The 24559-nt window shown below is 47.3% G+C and overlaps 1 protein-coding gene across 2 annotated transcripts; it reads right to left on the bottom strand.

Annotated features, from left to right (window-relative positions):
* Positions 1 to 3330: 3330 nt before the first annotated feature.
* ISG20L2 (interferon stimulated exonuclease gene 20 like 2) lies at positions 3331 to 23601 on the bottom strand. Of its 2 annotated transcripts, none has more exons than XM_077258201.1 (4): positions 23463 to 23601; positions 6197 to 6985; positions 4619 to 4819; positions 3331 to 3527 (listed from the first exon to the last, which is right to left on the bottom strand). In XM_077258201.1, the coding sequence occupies exons 2-4, from the start codon at positions 6875 to 6877 to the stop codon at positions 3414 to 3416; spliced, it is 996 nt and encodes a 331-aa protein (XP_077114316.1). In that variant the 5' UTR covers positions 6878 to 6985; positions 23463 to 23601; the 3' UTR covers positions 3331 to 3413. The 2 variants fall into 2 exon arrangements, with proteins under 2 accessions (XP_077114316.1, XP_077114308.1); XM_077258193.1 differs by lacking the exon at positions 23463 to 23601 and adding an exon at positions 15130 to 15219.
* Positions 23602 to 24559: the final 958 nt, after the last annotated feature.

Below are 24559 nucleotides of genomic sequence, written 5' to 3'. Positions count from 1 at the left end.
CAAGGTCAGGTACTGGGTTTTTGCGGGACACAAGTGATGTTGATTTGCAAGAAAGTCCTCCTCAACCCAGCACAAGCAGTGAATTGACACCTGGAACATTGGCCCACATGGCTGAGTATGCCTTGCGTATCCTAAAAAGGGACCACCGCATTATGAAAATGATGCCCGATGACGATTACTGGTTGGCCTGCCTCCTGGATCCACACTATAAAGGGAAATTACAAAATATCATGCCACATGAGAACGTTGAGCAAATATTGGCTACCAAACAAGCAACTCTTGTAGACCGTTTGGTTCAGGCATTCCCAGCACACAGCGGTGGTGATGATTCTCACACGAGCTGTAGGGGGCAACATGGCAGAGGTGTTAGAGGTGCACAAATCCGAAGTGGCGTTGGACAGAGGGGTTTTCTGACCAGGTTGTGGAGTGATTTCACAATGACCGCTGACACGACAGGTACTGCTGCATCGATTAAAAGTAACAGGAGACAGCATTTCTCCAGTATGGTTACAAACTACTTTTCCTCCCTTATCGATGTTCTCCCTCACAGGTCATTCCCCTTTGATTACTGGGCATCTAAAATAGACACCTTGCCTGAATTGGCAGAATATGCATTACAGGAGCTCGTTTGCCCTGCTGCTAATCTGCTACCAGAAAGAGTCTTCAGTGCTGCTGGTTCAATACTGACCGAAAAAAGGACACGCCTGGCTACCCGAAATGTTGATGATTTAACCATAATTAAAATGAACCAATCATGGATTTCAAATTATTTGGCCCCACCTTCCCCTGCTGACACGTAGCTTGCCTGAAAAATGTCTTGCTTTTGGCCTCCTCTTATTGGAGCAGTCAGTTCCTCCATTTGCAGCTGCTGAATGTTCACCATAGGCCATTTTTATAACTCCCTAAATGGGCTGACTCCCCCCACAGGGCCGTGGTCACCACCTGGCGCAAGCACCCGTGCGAGTGCCGTTTGCCTGGACAGGTGGGTGTGCCCACTCTTGGGCGACGGCACTGGCACAGGGTCCCTCATAGTACAATGAAGTGTCTCTGACGGTGGTGGTGCACAACCAACGTCAGACACACCGTCGTAATATGAGGGGCCCTGTGCCAGTACCGCCGCCCACGAGAGAGTGCTCCCCCCCAGCTCAAACAGTGCTCTACCACTTGCAATACTTACCTCTCCCTGCTTCACCACTGTGTAGTCTGTGCTGTTAAATCCTTCAATGGCACTACCAATACAAATTTGTTGAAATGATATATGATAGTTAAAATATACAGGGGCCCTGGCCTCCATTTAGACCAGTTAATACTTTGCGCCTACTACCACTGTCTGCTACTCAGCAGAGGAGCCCACCCCTGTACCTAGCTATGCCACCTGTTTATTTATGAACAATTTTTTGGCAGACATTTAGCCCATTTTATTATTTGGGCCTACTAACTGTGTCTGCCACTCATTACAGTTGTCCTCCACTGAACAAAGCAATGCTGCCTGTTTAGTCCCGTTACCAATTTTGAACTGCATTTAGCCCAATTTATTATTTGAGCCTATATCTGTTTCCTCCTCATCCTGCCCATTGCCCAGCCGCTGCTAGAGGAGTCTGCTGGTACATTGACAAAGACCACTACATTCCCCTTGCACTCTACACAGCCAGAATCTGACCCTGCTGAAAGTCAGGTTCCCCTTCCCGCATACTATACCACCTTACACGGGGACAAAGGAAGGTGCAGATGAAAGTGCAGGTTCCTTCATCAGGTGGGGGGGGGGGCATACTCGTTGGCGACGTCACTGGCACAGGGCCCCTCATAGTATGCAAAAGTGTCTCTGCCGTTGGGAGGCGCCACCCGCCGTCAAACACACCACCGTACTATGAGGGGCACTGTGCCAGTGCCAATGCCAACGAGTGGGCCCCCCCTGCTTGCTCAGGATCACAGCACTTGCAAAGTTGAAATACTTACCTCTCCCTGCTCCACAGCCGTGACGTATTCCGCGTTTCCTGGGCCCACGAAAATCTTGAGCCAGCCCTACCCCCCCACAACTTTAGCCAAATGACCCCCAATTTTCAATGCCTAACTATTATTATAAAGTAAATTAAGATTGACAAGCTTCAGTAATAAGAATTGATGTTTTTGGCATTAAAATGGGCACTGTAGGTGTTTTCCTGTCCTCCACTCACTGCCGACTTTGATTCCCCATTGACTTGCATTGGGTTTCGTGTTTCAGTTGGCACCCCGACTTTATGCAATAATCGGCCGATTTCACCCGACCCAACTTTTGACAAAGTCGGGTTTCGCGAAACCCGACTCGATAAAAAAAAAAGGAAAAGTCGCTCATCTCTATTTGTAATGACTCTATATATGAGTTTCACTTTTTGTACTGAAGAACTGAAATAAATTAACTTTGATGATATTCTAATTTTGTGAGAAGCACCTGTATCAGTTTCCACATTTTAGGACAGTGGCTTCTCAAGAATAACTTTTCGCTCCATTCACTATAATTCTTCCGATTCTACTGCACTGTCAAATCCTGCATTGTAGACACCTGAAAACACAAATATGTCTTCCTACTGAAAGCTCGGTAACGTCATCATCAAAGCTACGAGAAGTTTCCAGTTGTAACCTAATGTCATTCACTGACAGCAAACAGCCAATAAAATCAGAGAAGGGCGTTTCTATCAACTCATTTTACCTCCCAATCCACTATTTATAGTAAACAAGGCATTCACCGATGACCCTTGCTGTCCCCTCCAGGAGGCGGCCGCCCGTGACCCTCTCTGTCCTTTCCGGGTGGCGGCGGCCCTTCGACCCTCTCCGCTTCCTCCTGGAGGTGGCAGCCCATCAACCCTTGTTACCCCCTCCGAGAGGGGGCTGCACGCGAACCTCTCCATCCCCTCTGGAAGGAGGCCATCCACAAACTTACATTCCATATGGAAACCCCCTTTAAAGGTGCAGCCAAATATCCATAATCACTTATAGGGTTATCCCTATAAATGTGGGTTGATTTACAGTGACACAGGTATGATTGCTGGGGGTCTGGCCGGTGTGACCCCCTACCCATCACAACGAAGGGTTTCTGGGTGAAAGACGCAATAGTGAATGTACATGACTGCCACTAGTCAGTCTATGGGAGCGGTGTTCCCACTTCTACGTTCAGAGTTGCTGGGTCCCTTTTATTCCCTCGTAGTCTATCAGATCTCTGTCATTATTACATGGAGATTTTATTAGGGAGCGGTTTTTCATGCAATTACCCTATAGGAAGAGATGAGATCAGAGCTCAGTAGTTGGTGACTTTTTGTTCGCCCCCTGCATACATATCAGACACAAGACACAGTGTAGGAGGGAGGCGACACTCCTATTTTATTCCCTTGACGTCATATAAAATTTTTTAGCTATGATAAAACCGTGAAGATGAGAGATCATTGTTGTGCTGCGCCTGCCGCCAGCTCCCGCTCGTACTCCGCCTCCACTGCCCGGTACAGTTCCATCGTAGTCTTGGCGTCTTCTACAGAGGAATGGCCGCCTTTTCCCATCTGCAAGACAAAATATAGGGTGAATGTATACATCGTACATTTTTCTTAACATACGCAGCTCTTTATACCTCGTGTGGAGGGTTAGTCTCAAGAGGCGATCTGGGTCTGCTTAACATAGAAAAAAAAGACCTAAAAATTACTATTTATTAGATATGCGTTAAAAGGATGGATAACATTCGATAATAGACATACATACACAGAAAAAACATCTTAAAAATAGATATAGATGGGAGCAGGGAATTGCTACCCACACCCTAAACTGTTGCCTATCCTGTTTCTTACCTACCAGCGGAGTCTGGCACCCTAAGGGGATACGATAGTGGCGCCTCCGCACACTATAGGGTTCTGACTTCATTGATTATACCCCTACCATCATTATCCGTTGCATTCTATATTTTGACTGGTCCCATACAGATTCTCTTTTTTGATTATCTGTCATTCCCTTGGACACATTATTACCAAATCATTAGGGTGTCTATCTAGGGAACGGGTTGTTTTTGTTTATTACTTGCCTAAGTCTGCACACATTTATATGTCCCTCTCTATAATTAGGGTCATCTAGGGCTAATAAGGACAGCCACCGAGGAGCGGGGGCGCCACTATCATATCCCCTTAGGGTGCCAACCTCCGCTGGTAGGTAAGAAACAGGATAGGCAACAGTTTAGGGTGTGGGTAGCAATTCCCTGCTCCCATCTATATCTATTTTTAAGATATTTTTTCTGTGTATGTATGACTGTTATCGGATGTTAACCATCCTTTTAAGGCATACTTAATAAAGTCACTTTTAGGTATTTTTTTCTCTATGTTAAGTAAACTTCATTAGAGACCGTACATTCAAAAACATTTTTCACTAGCGATCTGAGTCTGCTAAGCTTTGGCCATCACGTCTGGCTCTGATCACTGCCGTTTAACCATTTAAATATTGTCATGGCTCCCATTAGCCTCATGCAAAGTGATGAAGGAGGACTAATGGGTTGTTATGACCACATGGCTGCCATTGGGTGCTTCACAGGAAATGTCATGTTAACCGTACACTGGAAAACTGAAACATCAGGACAAAACGGACTCGGAGAGAGGTGTGGGGGCCGTACCTGGATGTCTTTATGAAGAATCTGTTTGGCGAGACGCTTCAGGGATGCAGTTTCCTTCTCTGGGAAGCCAGCTTTACGGTTCAACAGGGGGATCTTCGACGTGTCTCGAGTCATCTCCTTAGGATGGAAGTAGCTCAGGGCCTTGTAGTCATTTTGTATGGCGTGGCCAATTACTATCTTACCGTGGAGAAGTTTCAGGACCTGTGGGATTTAGAAAGAAGTTAAATAAGTGGTGTGCTCCCTCAATGAATGCTGCATGTTGCAACATGTCTATTTATGCTGTGGGCTCCCTCTAAGGCCTCTTTCACACTTGCGTCGTTTGGCATCCGTCGCAATGCATCGTTTTGGAGAAAAAACACATCCTGCAAAGTTGCCCGCAGGATGCGTTTTTTCTCCATAGACTTGTATTACCGACGCATCGCGACGTATGACACATTTTCCATACGTCGTGCACTGGATGCGCCGGTATTTGGCAGGCCGTCGTAGCGAAAAAACTTTCAAGGGAACGTTTTTTCGTACGTCGGGTCCTGCATTTTGAACTGCGCAGGCGCGACCGGAACTGCACCCCCTCCTCCCTGGGACTTCACAATGGGCAGCGGACGCGTTGAAACACTGCGTCCGCTGCCCACGTTGTGCAAAAAAATCACCACTGTCCGTCGGAATGTTGAGCCGACGCTTTGTAACGGCCCCGTACCAACGGAACTGTGAAAGAAGCCTAAGTGGTGCCTGCAAGATGCAACAATGTTTATACTGTGTGCTTCCTCTAGGGATACCTGCAGGTCACTACATCTATAGCGTGGGCTCCCTCTAGTGATACCTGCAGGTCACTACATCTATAGCGTGGGCTCCCTCTAGTGATACCTGCAGGTCAGTACATCTATAGCGTGGGCTCCCTCTAGTGATTCCTGCAGGTCACTACATCTATACTGTGTGCTCCCTCTAGTGATACCTGCAGGTCACTACATCTATAGCGTGGGCTCAATCTAGTAATAACTGCAGACAACTATCTCTATACTGCGAGCTCCCTCTAGAGGTACCTTCAGGTCACTACCTCTATACCGTGTGCTCCCTCTAGTGGTACCTGTAGGGCACAACATGTCTAAAGTATCTTATTCCAAGAGCCATAACTATTACTTTTTCTTGGAGGGAAAAACAATGCCCCAACCCAAAAAAAAGAAAAGATTTTGCCATTTTTATATTCCCCATAAGTATTAAGTATTTTAATAAACTAATAGTTCATACAATTACATTCGAGGCCACACCAAGTATGTGGTAGCTAGGACTGAGCTGCAGTACCAGACATCGCCACACTTGGATGACTGGTGCTGTGCTGAACAGTGGAGTGCTTAGAAATCAGACAGCACCAATCAAGCACTGATGAACCATTACACCATCAATCTCTAAAAGGCGGCCATTCAGACTATGCAGGAATTGGTTAAATAAGTTGATACACGTGGGTTTTGGGGCTTAGAGGGGAGTAGGCAGATAGCTGACATGGCTGGTGGCGGCGTAAAACAAAGACTGGGCATGTTGAAATCCAGCATGCTCCATTCCTCTTTTCCCTGAAAGCAATCTTACCTCTTTTTGTGCTACGCTGAAGGGGGTAGCGTTGGATAAATGTTCCCTCCGGATCCCACTCCATTTGGTCCTGAAGTCAGTGACTGGGCAGACGGGCCTTATGTACTTGTCATACACCACGTCCCCATGGTAATTCACGATGCTGCACCGTGCCAGGGCGCTGTTTCGGCCCCTAAACCCCGTACCCACCATTTCACAGTCAATAGCAAGCAGCTTGTGGCTGGGCACTGACATGGCAGCAGAGAGGCCGCTCTCATACTCGCTAAGCAGCAGGTTGCGCTGCGGTATGAGGGGCTTGGCGGGTTCTTTGACGCCGTTCATTGTGGGGGCATTGCAGTCTTTGGAGGGGGTGGCAGGATGATTAGCGGCACAGTTTATACTGATGCTTAACGTCCCCGGTTGGTGTGGTGCGCCTGCAGTCACAGTCCGGGATGACCCATCCAGTACCCCCTGATGTTTCCCCGGCCCATGACTCTCCGCCTGCCCGTTGTGTCGGCCACACTCCCACGCATTTTTCGGCTGCCCCGGTCTCTTATTCGGCAGCTGTTTTTGCTTGAGGAATCCACGTTTCTCCAGATACTTCCGCTTTTTCAAAAATTCCTTGTGCTTTCGATTTCCTTGGCCGCTCTGTGCCCTCGAGAGGCCGGAGGACATGTCTATGTTTATGAATGGGTCGGCCATGATGGCTCCTTCACCGGCGCGAGCTGAGAACTAAATAATATGTATCGTCCCTGCTTCATCCGATGGTAAATGGCATCCCAGAGTTGGCTGGCGAGAAAGCGACATCACCTACAACACACAGACGCATGGTTACACAGTGCTCTTACTGTAAAGAATCCTTTCCATTCCTCTGTGAGGAAAACTGGGTGATAGAGGACACAAATTTGTAATAATAAAAAAAAATTATACAACCCCTGGCAAAAATTACCGTACCTAATCACCAACCTTGGAGGATGTTCATTCAGTTGTTTATTTTATTTTATATAAAAAAAAAAAAAAAAAAAAAAAAAAAGCAGATCACAGACATGGCACAAAACTACAGTAATTTCAAATGGCAACTTTCTGGCTATAAGAAACACTAAAAGAAATCCAAGAACAAAAAATGTTGTAGTCAGTATTTGTTCCTTTTTTAGAACAAGCAGAGGGGAAAAATTATGGAATCATGAAAAACAAACAAAAAAACACTCCAACACATCACTAGTATTTTGTTGCACCACCTCTGGCTTTTATTACAGCTTGCAGTCTCTGAGGCAAGGACTTAATGAGTGTCCACTAGTCTTCATCAATCTGGCTCCAACTTTCTCTGATTGCTGTTGCCAGATCAGCTTTGCAGGTTGGAGCCTTGTCAAGGACCACTTTCTTCAACTTCCACCAAAGACTTTCAATCAGATTGAGATCCGGACTATTTGCAGGCCATGACATTGACCATATGTGTCTTTTTTCAAGGAATGTTTTCACAGTTTTTGCTCTATGGCAGGATGCATTATCATCATGAAAAATTATTTCATCATCACCAAACATCAGATAAGAAAAGTGTCCAAAATATCAACATAAACTTGTGCATTTATTGAAGATGTAATGACAGCCATCTCCCCCAGTGCCTTTACCTGACATGCAGCCCCATATCATCAATGAATGTGGGAATTTGCAAGTTCTCTTTAGGTAGTCATCTTTATAAATCTCATTGGAACAGCACCAAACAAAAGTTCCAGCATCATCACCTTGCCAAATGCAGATTCGCGATTAATCGCTGAATATGACTTTCATCCAGTCATCCACAGTCCATGATTGCTTTGCCTTAGCCCATTGTAACCTTGTTGTTTTCTGTTTAGCTGTTATTGATGGATTTCTTTTAGCTTTTCTGTATGTAAATCCCATTTCCTTAAGGCGATTTCGTACTTTTTGATCACAGACATCGACTCCAGTTCCCACCCATTCGTTCATTTGTTTTGTTGTGCATTTCCAGTTTTGGAGACATATGGTTTTAAGTTTCTGGTCTTGACGCTTTGATGTCTTACTTGGTCTACCAGTATGTTTGCCTTTAACAACCTTCCCATGTTGTTTGTATTTGGTCCAGATTTTAGACATAGCTGACTATGAACAACCAACATCTTTTGCAACATTGCATGTTGATTTTGGGTATGTGCACACATTGCAGATTTGCCTGCGGATTTTTCCACATCTCTTGGCAGAAAAAGAAGGTGCGTTTTTTATGCACATTTGAAAGCTTAATAAAGATCTATTATTGAACAAAAAAAAAAAAAAAAAAGATTTGTGATGTAATTTCTTGTGCAACCTCCTCTTTTACATTTGTCCAACCCACACTCAATTACACACAGATAGATAATAGATAGATATAAATATAGATAGATGATAGACAGAAGGAATGAGATGGATAGATAGATCGATCTATACATAGATATTATCTATCTATAGATCTATCTACCGATCTCATTCCTTCTATCTGGCTCATATCTATCTCATTCCTTCTATATATCCATCTCATTCCTTCTATCTATCTCATTCCATCTATCCATCTAATTCCTTCTATCTATCGATAGATAGAAGGAATGAGATAGATATATCTATGGATAGATTTACCTATGTATCTATAGATATATCTATCCACATATCTAACTATCCATATATCTATCTACATCTATCCATAGATATATAACAGCAAGGCCGATGTTTATTAATGAATAATATTTTTAATTAAAAAAAAAAAAAAAGGGGGGGGGAAACTGCGTGGGCCCCCGCGCAATTTTTTGCGCCAGAGGGGGAAAGCCGACGGCCTTATATTTGTAGCCTGGGAATGGGGTAATACCCATGGCCCCTTTCCAGGCCAAGAATATCAGCCCGCAGCTGCCTGAATAGCCTTTACTGGCTATTTTAGGCCCCCTGAAAACATGACGTGGGGTCCCCCTATATTTTATAGCCAGAAAGGCTAAGCAGACAGCTGCAGGCTGATATTCATAGCCGAGAGAGGGGCCATGGATATTTGCCCACCCCCCGTTAAAAAAACCAGCACCCAGCCGCCCCAGAAATGGGGGTAATAAGGGGTTAATGTCACCTTTGTATTGTAAGGTGACATTAAGCCCGGTTAGTAATGGAGAGGCATCAATAAGACACCTATCCATTACTAATCCTATAGTAGTGAAAGAGTTAAAAACACACACACACACAAACACGAGTAAAGTATTTTAATATTCTTACTTTCACCATGCTTACAACAGCGGCAAATTCCTGCAACGCCCTCGATCGCCTGCAAAAAATAAAAAATAATAAACCAACCGTATACTCCCTGATTCGCAGTAATCCAATTAACAAAGTGTTCCACGACGATCTCCCCTATAGAACAGTGACATCGGGTGATGTCACCGGTCTATAGGGCCTCCAGTGACACACTGACAGGAGACAATGGCTCCTGCAGTGCATCACTGAAGAGGTTACCTTAGTTCATTGCTCTCACTTGAACTATACTCACAGCGGCTCAAAGATACAGTGCGGAAGGATACCTTCCGTCATTGTATCGCCGGAGCCCCTGGAGAGCGGTCGCAGCAGCTGATGTGGTAGCGCTCCACGGGAGATCGTCGTGGGACACTCGTATTAACTGGATTACTGCGGATCAGGGAGCATACGATTGGTTCATTATTTTAATATTTTACAGGTGATTGACGGCTTCGGCATCAAGGTGATTGGCGAGTATGTACTGCATGTTGTATGTACTGCATGTTGTATGTACTGCATGTTGTATGTACTGCATGTTGTATGTACTGCATCACGGTGGCGCGGTGGTTAGCACTGCGGCCTTGCAGCGCTGGAGTCCTGGGTTCAAATCCCACCAAGGACAACATCTGCAAAGAGTTTTAATGTTCTCCCCGTGTTTGCATGGTTTTCCTCCGGGTACTCCTGTTTCCTCCCACATTCCAAAGACATAATGATAGGTAATTTAAATTGTGAGCCCCATCGGGGACAGCGATGATAATGTGTAAAGCGCTGCGGAATATGTTAGCGCTATATAAAAATAAAGATTATTATGTACTGCATGTTGTGCCTGTACTGTATATGTGTGAATGTGGGCTTTTTTTTTTTTTTTTTACATTCAACACAATAGCTGGATGATGGAACTACTACTGTCCCATAATTGGCTAATGTGTCAATCACTGTAGCAGGCATAGCCGAATGGGACTTCGTAGTCCCATCGGACAATGTCTGCACACGCACCGCAGACCCCCGGACAACACCCACACGCAGCCCGACGGACAGCCCGCAGACCCTCGGACACCCATGGATAGTCCACAGACCCTCAGACAGCCCCGGCAGACCCCCGGACACACATAGCTCCACCCACACACTTCCCTCCTCCCGATCTGCAGCATTTCATCCGCAGCTAAACCGCAGATCTTTTTTACATCTGCGGTTTTGCTGCGGATGTGCCTGACTCACTGCAAGTCAATGAGTGCAGAAACGCTGCAGATCCGTACAAAGAATAGACATGCGGTAAAAACACAGCTGCGTTTCCGCACCTTTTTTTTTCCAGCAGCATGTGCACGGCGGATTTGGTTTTCCATAGGTTTACATGCTACTGTAAAACGCATGGAAAACTGCTGATCTGCAGCGTCAAAAACGCTGCGGATCCGCGGGAAAATCCGCAACGTGTGCACATAGCCTTAAGGTACCTTCACACTGAACGATATCGCTAGCGATCCGTGACGTTGCAGCGTCCTGGCTAGCGATATCGTTGTGTGTGACAGGCATCAGCGATCAGGATCCTGCTGTGATATCGCTGGTCGTTGCTGAAAGTTCAGAACTTTATTTGGTCGTCAGATCGCCGTGTTTGACAGCAAAAGCAACGATGCCAGCGATGTTTTACACTGGTAACCAGGGTAAATATCGGGTTACTAAGCGCAGGGCCGCGCTTAGTAACCCGATGTTTACCCTGGTTACCAGTGTAAAATGTAAAAAAAACCAAACACTACATACTCACCTTCGCATCCCCTGCCGTCCGCTTCCCGCACTGACTGAGCGCCGGCCGTAAAGTGAAAGCACAGCACAGCGGTGAAGTCACCGCTCTGCTGTTAGGGCCGGCGCTCAGTCAGTGCAGGGAAGCGGACGGCAGGGGACGTGAATGTGAGTATGTACTGTTTGTTTTTTTTACATTTTACACTGGTAACCAGGGTAAACATCGGGTTACTAAGCGCGGCCCTGCGCTTAGCAACCCGATGTTTACCCTGGTTACCCGGGGTCCTCGGCATTGTTGGTCGCTGGAGAGCTGTCTGTGTGACAGCTCTCCAGCGACCAAACAGCGACGCTGCAGCGATCGGCATCGTTGTCTGTATCGCTGCAGCGTCGCTTAATGTGAAGGTACCTTTACCTTCTTTTAAGAGTTTGATAATCGTCTCCTTTGTTTCAATTGACATCTTTTGTGTTGGAGTCATGATTCATGTCAGTCCACTTGGTGCAACAGCTCTCCAAGGTGTGATCACTCCTTTTTCCTTTTTAAGGTATGTGTCCACGTTCAGTATTACATCCGGATTAGCTGCAGATTGAACGCTGTGTACAACCGCAGCGTCCAATCCGCAGCGGCCAGATGTTACAGCATAGGGGAGGGGATTTTATGAATTCCCATCTCCACTATGCGTGCAAGCACGCACCTGGCGGCCCTGCATTAATGGACATGTGTCGCGTCTTTTTAGAACGCAGCATGTCTGTTTACCTTGTGGCGACGCTCCGTCACCGCAAGATAAATAACACAGTCCTATGCATACAGAAGGGGGCGGCGCGAGTTTCCGCTCCGTCCACAGCGCCGTCATTATGGACCGTGGACACGCACCCTTAGAGGCAGAGTAACGAGCAGACCTAATTTGATGCAGGTGTTAGTTTTGGGAATTGAAATTTAGAGGGCGATTCCAGAATTCTTTCCCACATAATTGAGCGAGTCCATAATTTTTCCCCTCTGCTTGTTCTAAAAAAGGAACAAATACTGACTACATCATTCTTTCATTTTTTGTTCTTGATTTCTTTTAGTGTTTCTTAAAGCCAGAAAGTTGCCATTTGAAATTACTTTAGTTTTGTGCCATGTCTGTGATCTGCTTTTTTTCCAAAAAAAATAAAACAACTGAATGAACATCCTCCAAGGCTGGTGATTCCATAATTTTTGCCAGGGATTGTAGTTGCCATTTTTTAAAAATGCGACTGTTTTTTAATTTAGAAAAAAGGCAATTCTAACATTTTAATTGCCTTTCTTTACGCCGTCTAACACAGGGGCTAATAAAGTTTACATTTACATAAACTGTACATTTACAGATGCGGCAATACTGAATACGATTACTGTTTTATACATTTTATAAGGTTTTAATATTTTATAGTTCTCAAAATATATATTTTTCTGCCACATGTGGACCTGTCACGAGACGTGCCATTATGTCGAGAAGCTGCGCGGTGAAGGGTTACTATGGCAACAAACACAGGCAATTTCGTTCATCTATCAGCCTTACTTAACGCATTAAACCGTTTTGTAAGGGCTTTTTTTTTTTAATTAAAAAAACACATCTACTATATAATTGTCTAAGGGCACTTCCGTCTTTCTGTCCTTCTGTAACGGTTATTCGTTCGCTGATTGGTCTCGGCAGCTGCCTGTCATGGCTGCCGCGACCAATCAGCGACACGCACAGTCCGGAAAAAAATAGCCGCTCCTTACTCCCCGCACTCACTACCCGGCGCCCGCATACACCCCTCCGCTCACACAGGGTTAATGGCAGCGGTAACGGACCGCGTTAAGCCGCGGGTAACACACTCCGTTGCCGCCGCTATTAACCCTGTGTGACCAAGATTTACTATTGACGCAGCCTATGCAGCGTCAACAGTAAAAGGATCTAATGTTAAAAAAAAAAATAAATCATTATATACTCACCTTCCGCTACCTTTCTCGCTCCTCGCCACCCTCCGGTAACCGCTCTGTGCAAGCCGCAGATTCCGGTACCACTTAGTGCATGGCAGAAGGACCTGCCATGACGTCACGGTAATGTGACCGCGGCGTCAGCACACCCAGGGACCGCAAGCTGCAGCCTGTACCGCGCACAAGCGACAGAACTACAAGTATGGTGAGTATGTTAGAACTACAAGGGGACTTCGGATCGGAAGGTGAGTATGTTTATTTTTTTATTTTTTAACCTCTCACTTACGTGACTGGGCAATATACTACGTCACTGGGCCACGTCACTGGGCAATATACTACGTAACTGGGCAATATACTACGTAACTGGGCAATATACTACGTCGCTGGGCAATATACTACGTCGCTGGGCAATATACTACGTCGCTGGGCAATATACTACGTCGCTGGGCAATATACTACGTCGCTGGGCAATATACTATGTGACTGGGCAATATACTATGTGGCTGGGCAATATACTATGTGGCTGGGCACTATACTATGTGGCTGGGCACTATACTACGTCGCTGGGCAATATACTACGTCACTGGGCAATACACTACGTCACTGGGCAATATACTACATCACTGGGCAATATACTACATCACTGGGCAATATACTACGTCACTGGGCAATATACTACGTCACTGGGCAATATACTACGTCAATGGGCAATATACTACGTCACTGGGCAATATACTACATCACTGGGCAATATACTACATCACTGGGCAATATACTACGTCACTGGGCAATATACTACATCACTGGGCAATATACTACATCACTGGGCAATATACTACGTCACTGGGCAATATACTACGTCACTGGGCAATATACTACATCACTGGGCAATATACTACATCACTGGGCAATATACTACGTCACTGGGCAATATACTACGTCACTGGGCAATATACTACGTCACTGGGCAATATACTACGTCACTGGGCAATATACTACGTCACTGGGCAATATACTACGTCGCTGGGCAATACACTACGTCACTGGGCAATATACTACGTCGCTGGGCAATATACTACGTCGCTGGGCAATATACTACGTCGCTGGGCAATATACTACGTCGCTGGGCAATATACTACGTCGCTGGGCAATATACTACGTCGCTGGGCAATATACTACGTCGCTGGGCAATATACTACGTCGCTGGGCAATATACTACGTCGCTGGGCAATACACTACGTCGCTGGGCAATATACTACATCGCTGGGCAATATACTATGTCACTGGGCAATATACTACGTCAATGGGCAATATACTACGTCACTGGGCAATATACTACATCACTGGGCAATATACTACGTCACTGGGCAATATACTACGTCGCTGGGCAATATACTACGTCGCTGGGCAATATACTACGTCGCTGGGCAATATACTACGTCGCTGGGCAATATACTACGTGGCTGGGCTATATACTACGTCGCTGGGCTATATACTACGTGGCTGGGCAATATACTACGTGGCTGGGCAATATACTACGTGGCTGGGCAATATACTACGTGGCTGGGCTATATACTACGTCGCTGGGCAATATACTACGTGGCTGGCCAATATACTACATGAGCATACATATACTAGAATACCCGATGCGTTAGAATCGGGCCACCATCTAGTCTACTATATAATTGTCTAAGGGCACTTCCGTCTTTCTGTCCTTCTGTAACGGTTATTCGTTCGCTGATTGGTCTCGGCAGCTGCCTGTCATGGCTGCCGCGACCAATCAGCGACACGCACAGTCCGGAAAAAAATAGCCGCTCCTTACTCCCCGCACTCACTACCCGGCGCCCGCATACACCCCTCCGCTCACACAGGGTTAATGGCAGCGGTAACGGACCGCGTTAAGCCGCGGATAACACACTCCGTTACTGCCGCTATTAACCCTGTGTGACCAAGATTTACTATTGACGCAGCCTATACAGTAAAAGGATCTAATGTTAAAAAAAAAAAAAAAAAAAAATCATTATATACTCACCTTCCGCTGCCTTTCTCGCTCCTCGCCACCCTCCGGTAACCGCTCTGTGCAAGCCGCAGATTCCGGTACCACTTAGCGCATGGCAGAAGGACCTGCCATGACGTCACGGTAATGTGACCGCGGCGTCAGCACACCCAGGGACCGCAAGCTGCAGCCTGTACCGCGCACAAGCGACAGAACTACAAGTATGGTGAGTATGTTAGAACTACAAGGGGACTTCGGATCGGAAGGTGAGTATGTTTATTTTTTTATTTTTTAACCTCTCACTTACGTGACTGGGCAATATACTACGTCACTGGGCCACGTCACTGGGCAATATACTACGTAACTGGGCAATATACTACGTCGCTGGGCAATATACTACGTCGCTGGGCAATATACTACGTCGCTGGGCAATATACTACATGACTGGGCAATATACTACGTCGCTGGGCAATATACTACGTCGCTGGGCAATATACTACGTCGCTGGGCAATATACTACGTCGCTGGGCAATATACTACGTCGCTGGGCAATATACTACGTCGCTGGGCAATATACTACGTGGCTGGGCAATATACTACGTGGCTGGGCAATATACTATGTGGCTAGGCACTATACTATGTGGCTAGGCACTATACTATGTGGCTAGGCACTATACTACGTCAATGGGCAATATACTACGTCACTGAGCAATACACTACGTCGCTGGGCAATATACTACGTGGCTGGGCAATATACTACGTGGCTCGGCAATATACTACGTCACTGGGCAATATACTACGTCACTGGGCAATATACTACGTCACTGGGCAATATACTACGTCACTGGGCAATATACTACGTCACTGGGCAATATACTACGTCACTGGGCAATATACTACGTCACTGGGCAATATACTACGTCACTGGGCAATATACTACGTGGCTGGGCAATATACTACGTCACTGGGCAATATACTACATGGCTCGGCAATATACTACGTCGCTGGGCAATATACTACGTCAATGGGCAATATACTACGTCACTGGGCAATATACTACGTCACTGGGCAATATACTACGTCGCTGGGCAATATACTACGTCGCTGGGCAATATACTACGTCGCTGGGCAATATACTACGTCACTGGGCAATATACTACGTCACTGGGCAATATACTACATGGCTGGGCAATATACTACGTCACTGGGCAATATACTACGTCACTGGGCAATATACTACTTGGCTGGGCAATATACTACTTGGCTGGGCAATATACTACGTCACTGGGCAATATACTACGTCACTGGGCAATATACTACGTCACTGGGCAATATACTACGTCACTGGGCAATATACTACGTCACTGGGCAATATACTACGTCACTGGGCAATATACTACGTCACTGGGCAATATACTACGTCACTGGGCAATATACTACGTCACTGGGCAATATACTACGTGGCTGGGCAATATACTACGTCACTGGGCAATATACTACATGGCTCGGCAATATACTACGTCGCTGGGCAATATACTACGTCAATGGGCAATATACTACGTCAATGGGCAATATACTACGTCACTGGGCAATATACTACGTCACTGGGCAATATACTACGTCACTGGGCAATATACTACGTCACTGGGCAATATACTACGTCGCTGGGCAATATACTACATGGCTGGGCAATATACTACGTCACTGGGCAATATACTACATGGCTGGGCAATATACTACGTCACTGGGCAATATACTACGTCACTGGGCAATATACTACTTGGCTGGGCAATATACTACTTGGCTGGGCAATATACTACGTCGCTGGGCAATATACTACGTCACTGGGCAATATACTACGTCACTGGGCAATATACTACGTCACTGGGCAATATACTACGTCACTGGGCAATATACTACGTCACTGGGCAATATACTACGTCACTGGGCAATATACTACGTCACTGGGCAATATACTACGTCACTGGGCAATATACTACGTCACTGGGCAATATACTACATGGCTGGGCAATATACTACATCGCTGGGCAATATACTACGTCGCTGGGCAATATACTACGTCGCTGGGCAATATACTACGTCGCTGGGCAATATACTACGTCACTGGGCAATATACTACGTCACTGGGCAATATACTACGTCACTGGGCAATATACTACATGGCTGGGCAATATACTACGTCACTGGGCAATATACTACGTCACTGGGCAATATACTACTTGGCTGGGCAATATACTACTTGGCTGGGCAATATACTACGTCACTGGGCAATATACTACGTCACTGGGCAATATACTACGTCACTGGGCAATATACTACGTCACTGGGCAATATACTACGTCACTGGGCAATATACTACGTCACTGGGCAATATACTACGTCACTGGGCAATATACTACGTCACTGGGCAATATACTACGTCACTGGGCAATATACTACGTCACTGGGCAATATACTACGTGGCTGGGCAATATACTACGTCACTGGGCAATATACTACATGGCTCGGCAATATACTACGTCGCTGGGCAATATACTACGTCAATGGGCAATATACTACGTCAATGGGCAATATACTACGTCACTGGGCAATATACTACGTCACTGGGCAATATACTACGTCACTGGGCAATATACTACGTCACTGGGCAATATACTACGTCGCTGGGCAATATACTACATGGCTGGGCAATATACTACGTCACTGGGCAATATACTACATGGCTGGGCAATATACTACGTCACTGGGCAATATACTACGTCACTGGGCAATATACTACTTGGCTGGGCAATATACTACTTGGCTGGGCAATATACTACGTCGCTGGGCAATATACTACGTCACTGGGCAATATACTACGTCACTGGGCAATATACTACGTCACTGGGCAATATACTACGTCACTGGGCAATATACTACGTCACTGGGCAATATACTACGTCACTGGGCAATATACTACGTCACTGGGCAATATACTACATGGCTGGGCAATATACTACATCGCTGGGCAATATACTACGTCACTGGGCAATATACTACTTGGCTGGGCAATATACTACTTGGCTGGGCAATATACTACGTCGCTGGGCAATATACTACGTCGCTGGGCAATATACTACGTCGCTGGGCAATATACTACGTCGCTGGGCAATATACTACGTCGCTGGGCAATATACTACGTCGCTGGGCAATATACTACGTCGCTGGGCAATATACTACGTCGCTGGGCAATATACTACGTCGCTGGGCAATATACTACGTCGCTGGGCAATATACTACGTCGCTGGGCAATATACTACGTCGCTGGGCAATATACTACGTCGCTGGGCAATATACTACGTCGCTGGGCAATATACCACTTGGCTGGGCAATATACCACTTGGCTGGGCAATATACCACTTGGCTGGGCAATATACTACGTGGCTGGGCAATATACTACGTGGCTGGGCAATATACTACGTGGCTGGGCAATATACTACGTGGCTGGGCAATATACTACGTCGCTGGGCAATATACTACGTCGCTGGGCAATATACTACATGACTGGGCAATATACTACGTCGCTGGGCAATATACTACGTCGCTGGGCAATATACTACGTCGCTGGGCAATATACTACGTCGCTGGGCAATATACTACGTCGCTGGGCAATATACTACGTCGCTGGGCAATATACTACGTGGCTGGGCAATATACTACGTGGCTGGGCAATATACTACATCGCTGGGCAATATACTACGTCACTGGGCAATATACTACTTGGCTGGGCAATATACTACTTGGCTGGGCAATATACTACGTCGCTGGGCAATATACTACGTCGCTGGGCAATATACTACGTCGCTGGGCAATATACTACGTCGCTGGGCAATATACTACGTCGCTGGGCAATATACTACGTCGCTGGGCAATATACTACGTCGCTGGGCAATATACTACGTCGCTGGGCAATATACTACGTCGCTGGGCAATATACTACGTCGCTGGGCAATATACTACGTCGCTGGGCAATATACCACTTGGCTGGGCAATATACCACTTGGCTGGGCAATATACCACTTGGCTGGGCAATATACCACTTGGCTGGGCAATATACTACGTGGCTGGGCAATATACTACGTGGCTGGGCAATATACCACGTGGCTGGGCAATATACTACGTGGCTGGGCAATATACTACGTCGCTGGGCAATATACTACGTCGCTGGGCAATATACTACATGACTGGGCAATATACTACGTCGCTGGGCAATATACTACGTCGCTGGGCAATATACTACGTCGCTGGGCAATATACTACGTCGCTGGGCAATATACTACGTCGCTGGGCAATATACTACGTGGCTGGGCAATATACTACGTGGCTGGGCAATATACTATGTGGCTGGGCAATATACTATGTGGCTAGGCACTATACTATGTGGCTAGGCACTATACTACGTCAATGGGCAATATACTACGTCACTGAGCAATACACTACGTCGCTGGGCAATATACTACGTGGCTGGGCAATATACTACGTGGCTCGGCAATATACTACGTCACTGGGCAATATACTACGTCACTGGGCAATATACTACGTCACTGGGCAATATACTACGTCACTGGGCAATATACTACGTCACTGGGCAATATACTACGTCACTGGGCAATATACTACGTCACTGGGCAATATACTACGTCACTGGGCAATATACTACGTCACTGGGCAATATACTACGTCACTGGGCAATATACTACGTCACTGGGCAATATACTACGTCACTGGGCAATATACTACGTCACTGGGCAATATACTACGTCGCTGGGCAATATACTACGTGGCTGGGCAATATACTACGTCACTGGGCAATATACTACATGGCTCGGCAATATACTACGTCGCTGGGCAATATACTACGTCAATGGGCAATATACTACGTCAATGGGCAATATACTACGTCACTGGGCAATATACTACGTCACTGGGCAATATACTACGTCGCTGGGCAATATACTACGTCGCTGGGCAATATACTACGTCGCTGGGCAATATACTACGTCGCTGGGCAATATACTACGTCACTGGGCAATATACTACGTCACTGGGCAATATACTACATGGCTGGGCAATATACTACGTCACTGGGCAATATACTACGTCACTGGGCAATATACTACTTGGCTGGGCAATATACTACTTGGCTGGGCAATATACTACGTCACTGGGCAATATACTACGTCACTGGGCAATATACTACGTCACTGGGCAATATACTACGTCACTGGGCAATATACTACGTCACTGGGCAATATACTACGTCACTGGGCAATATACTACGTCACTGGGCAATATACTACGTCACTGGGCAATATACTACGTCACTGGGCAATATACTACGTGGCTGGGCAATATACTACGTCACTGGGCAATATACTACATGGCTCGGCAATATACTACGTCGCTGGGCAATATACTACGTCAATGGGCAATATACTACGTCAATGGGCAATATACTACGTCACTGGGCAATATACTACGTCACTGGGCAATATACTACGTCACTGGGCAATATACTACGTCACTGGGCAATATACTACGTCGCTGGGCAATATACTACATGGCTGGGCAATATACTACGTCACTGGGCAATATACTACATGGCTGGGCAATATACTACGTCACTGGGCAATATACTACGTCACTGGGCAATATACTACTTGGCTGGGCAATATACTACTTGGCTGGGCAATATACTACGTCGCTGGGCAATATACTACGTCACTGGGCAATATACTACGTCACTGGGCAATATACTACGTCACTGGGCAATATACTACGTCACTGGGCAATATACTACGTCACTGGGCAATATACTACGTCACTGGGCAATATACTACATGGCTGGGCAATATACTACATCGCTGGGCAATATACTACGTCACTGGGCAATATACTACTTGGCTGGGCAATATACTACTTGGCTGGGCAATATACTACTTGGCTGGGCAATATACTACGTCGCTGGGCAATATACTACGTCGCTGGGCAATATACTACGTCGCTGGGCAATATACTACGTCGCTGGGCAATATACTACGTCGCTGGGCAATATACTACGTCGCTGGGCAATATACTACGTCGCTGGGCAATATACTACGTCGCTGGGCAATATACTACGTGGCTGGGCAATATACCACTTGGCTGGGCAATATACCACTTGGCTGGGCAATATACCACTTGGCTGGGCAATATACCACTTGGCTGGGCAATATACTACGTGGCTGGGCAATATACTACGTGGCTGGGCAATATACTACGTGGCTGGGCAATATACTACGTCGCTGGGCAATATACTACGTCGCTGGGCAATATACTACGTCGCTGGGCAATATACTACGTGGCTGGGCAATATACTACGTGGCTGGGCAATATACTACGTGGCTGGGCAATATACTACGTGGCTGGGCAATATACTACGTGGCTGGGCAATATACTACGTGGCTGGGCAATATACTACGTGGCTGGGCAATATACTACGTGGCTGGGCAATATACTACGTGGCTGGGCTATATACTACGTCGCTGGGCAATATACTACGTCGCTGGGCAATATACTACGTCGCTGGGCAATATACTGCGTGGCTGGGCAATATACTACGTGGCTGGGCAATATACTACGTGGCTGGGCAATATACTACGTCGCTGGGCAATATACTACGTCGCTGGGCAATATACTACGTCGCTGGGCAATATACTACGTCGCTGGGCAATATACTGCGTGGCTGGGCAATATACTGCGTGGCTGGGCAATATACTGCGTGGCTGGGCAATATACTACGTCGCTGGGCTATATACTACGTGGCTGGGCTATATACTACGTCGCTGGGCAATATACTACGTCGCTGGGCTATATACTACGTGGCTGGGCAATATACTACGTGGCTGGGCAATATACTACGTGGCTGGGCTATATACTACGTGGCTGGGCTATATACTACGTCGCTGGGCAATATACTACGTCGCTGGGCAATATACTACGTCGCTGGGCAATATACTGCGTGGCTGGGCAATATACTGCGTGGCTGGGCAATATACTACGTCGCTGGGCAATATACTACGTCGCTGGGCTATATACTACGTGGCTGGGCTATATACTACGTCGCTGGGCAATATACTACGTCGCTGGGCTATATACTACGTGGCTGGGCAATATACTACGTGGCTGGGCAATATACTACGTCGCTGGGCTATATACTACGTGGCTGGGCTATATACTACGTCGCTGGGCAATATACTACGTCGCTGGGCTATATACTACGTGGCTGGGCAATATACTACGTGGCTGGGCTATATACTACGTGGCTGGGCTATATACTACGTCGCTGGGCAATATACTACGTCGCTGGGCAATATACTACGTCGCTGGGCAATATACTGCGTGGCTGCCCAATATACTACGTCGCTGGGCTATATACTACGTGGCTGGGCAATATACTACGTGGCTGGGCTATATACTACGTGGCTGGGCTATATACTACGTCGCTGGGCAATATACTACGTCGCTGGGCAATATACTACGTCGCTGGGCAATATACTGCGTGGCTGGGCAATATACTGCGTGACTGGGCAATATACTACGTCGCTGGGCAATATACTACGTCGCTGGGCTATATACTACGTGGCTGGGCTATATACTACGTCGCTGGGCAATATACTACGTCGCTGGGCTATATACTACGTGGCTGGGCAATATACTACGTTGCTGTGCAATATACTACGTGGCTGGGCAATATACTACGTCGCTGGGCTATATACTACGTGGCTGGGCTATATACTACGTGGCTGGGCAATATACTACGTCGCTGGGCTATATACTACGTGGCTGGGCAATATACTACGTGGCTGGGCAATATACTACGTGGCTGGGCAATATACTACGTGGCTGGGCAATATACTACGTGAGCATACATTTCCTAGAATACCCGATGCTTTAGAATCGGGCCACCATCTAGTCTACTATATAATTGTCTAAGGGCACTTCCGTCTGTCTGTCCTTCTGTCGCGGTTATTCGTTCGCTGATTGGTCTCGGCAGCTGCCTGTCATGGCTGCCGCGACCAATCAGCGACGCGCACAGTCCGGAAAAAAATGGCCGCTCCTTACTCCCCGCACTCACTACCCGGCGCCCGCATACACCCCTCCGCTCACACAGGGTTAATGGCAGCGGTAACGGACCGCGTTAAGCCGCGGGTAACACACTCCGTTACCGCCGCTATTAACCCTGTGTGACCAAGATTTACTATTGACGCAGCCTATAAAAGGATCGAATGTTAAAATAAAAAAAAAAAAAAAAATCATTATATACTCACCTTCCGCTGCCTTTCTCGCTCCTCGCCACCCTCCGGTAACCGCTCTGTGCAAGCCGCAGATTCCGGTACCACTTAGCGCATGGTAAATGCTAGAGCGTACGGGCTCCTTCCAGGTGTGACGTCATTTCCGGGGGCGTGTCATATCGGGAGGGGGCGTGTTCTGAGGTCACATCATGGGCGTATTCTCTATTTACCAAGGCGGCACGCAGAGGAAAGCAGCGCAGCAGCATGCTAGCTTGTGGACGCCATGGAGGTCAGTGGTTTCAGGGTGAAAAATGCTACTTGCCGATCACTATTGGGGGGAGGCCCTGTGGTGGTCGACCTGCTTGTCTGTGTGGGGGACCCCTGCGGTGGGATTTTTGGGGGTGCTGCTGCTGCCGGCTATTGTGGGGACCCCTGCGGTGGGATTTTGGGGGCTCCGCTGCTGCTGGCTATTGTGGGGGACCCCTGCGGTGGGATTTTGGGGGGCTCCGCTGCTGCCGGCTATTGTGGGGACCCCTGCGGTGGGATTTTGGGGGCTCCGCTGCTGCTGGCTATATTGTAAGGGACTCCTGCGGTGGGATTTTGGGGGGCTCCGCTGGTGCTGGCTATATTGTGGGGGACCCCTGCGGTGGGATTTTGGGGGCTCCGCTGCTGCTGGCTATATTGTGGGGGACCCCTGCGGTGGGATTTTGGGGGGCTCCGCTGCTGCTGGCTATTGTGGGGGACCCCTGCGGTGGGATTTTGGGGGGCTCCGCTGCTGCTGGCTATTGTGGGGGACCCCTGTGGTGGGATTTGGGGGGCACCGCTGCTGCTGGCTATTGTGGGGGACCCCTGTGGTGGGATTTGGGGGGCACCGCTGCTGCTGGCTATTGTGGGGGACCCCTGTGGTGGGATTTTGGGGGCTCCGCTGCTGCTGGCTATTGTGGGGAACCCTGTGGTGGGATTTTGGGGGGCTCTGCTACTGCTGGCTATTGTGGGGGACCCCTGTGGTGGGATTTTGGGGGGCTCTGCTGCTGCTGGCTATTGTGGGGGACCCCTGCGGTGGGATTTGGGGGGGCACCGCTGCTGCTGGCTATTGTGGGGGACCCCTGTGGTGGGATTTTGGGGGCTCCGCT

Source organism: Ranitomeya variabilis, chromosome 1 (genome assembly GCF_051348905.1).
Source record: "Ranitomeya variabilis isolate aRanVar5 chromosome 1, aRanVar5.hap1, whole genome shotgun sequence".
NCBI classification, from domain to species: domain Eukaryota; kingdom Metazoa; phylum Chordata; class Amphibia; order Anura; family Dendrobatidae; genus Ranitomeya; species Ranitomeya variabilis.
The sequence above is the reverse complement of the archived record's forward strand: the minus strand, read 5'-3'. Positions and strand labels throughout refer to the sequence as shown.

Excerpts from the sequence above, each read along its gene's own strand:
- ISG20L2 (XM_077258201.1), bottom strand. The coding sequence starts at position 6,877 with ATGGCCGACCCATTCATAAACATAGACATGTCCTCCGGCCTCTCGAGG. Across the intron at positions 4,820-6,196 it reads TCAGCGTAGCACAAAAAGAG|GTCCTGAAACTTCTCCACGG; the intron begins GTAAGATTGCTT and ends TAAATCCCACAG. Across the intron at positions 3,528-4,618 it reads TTCTTCATAAAGACATCCAG|ATGGGAAAAGGCGGCCATTC; the intron begins GTACGGCCCCCA and ends TTTGTCTTGCAG.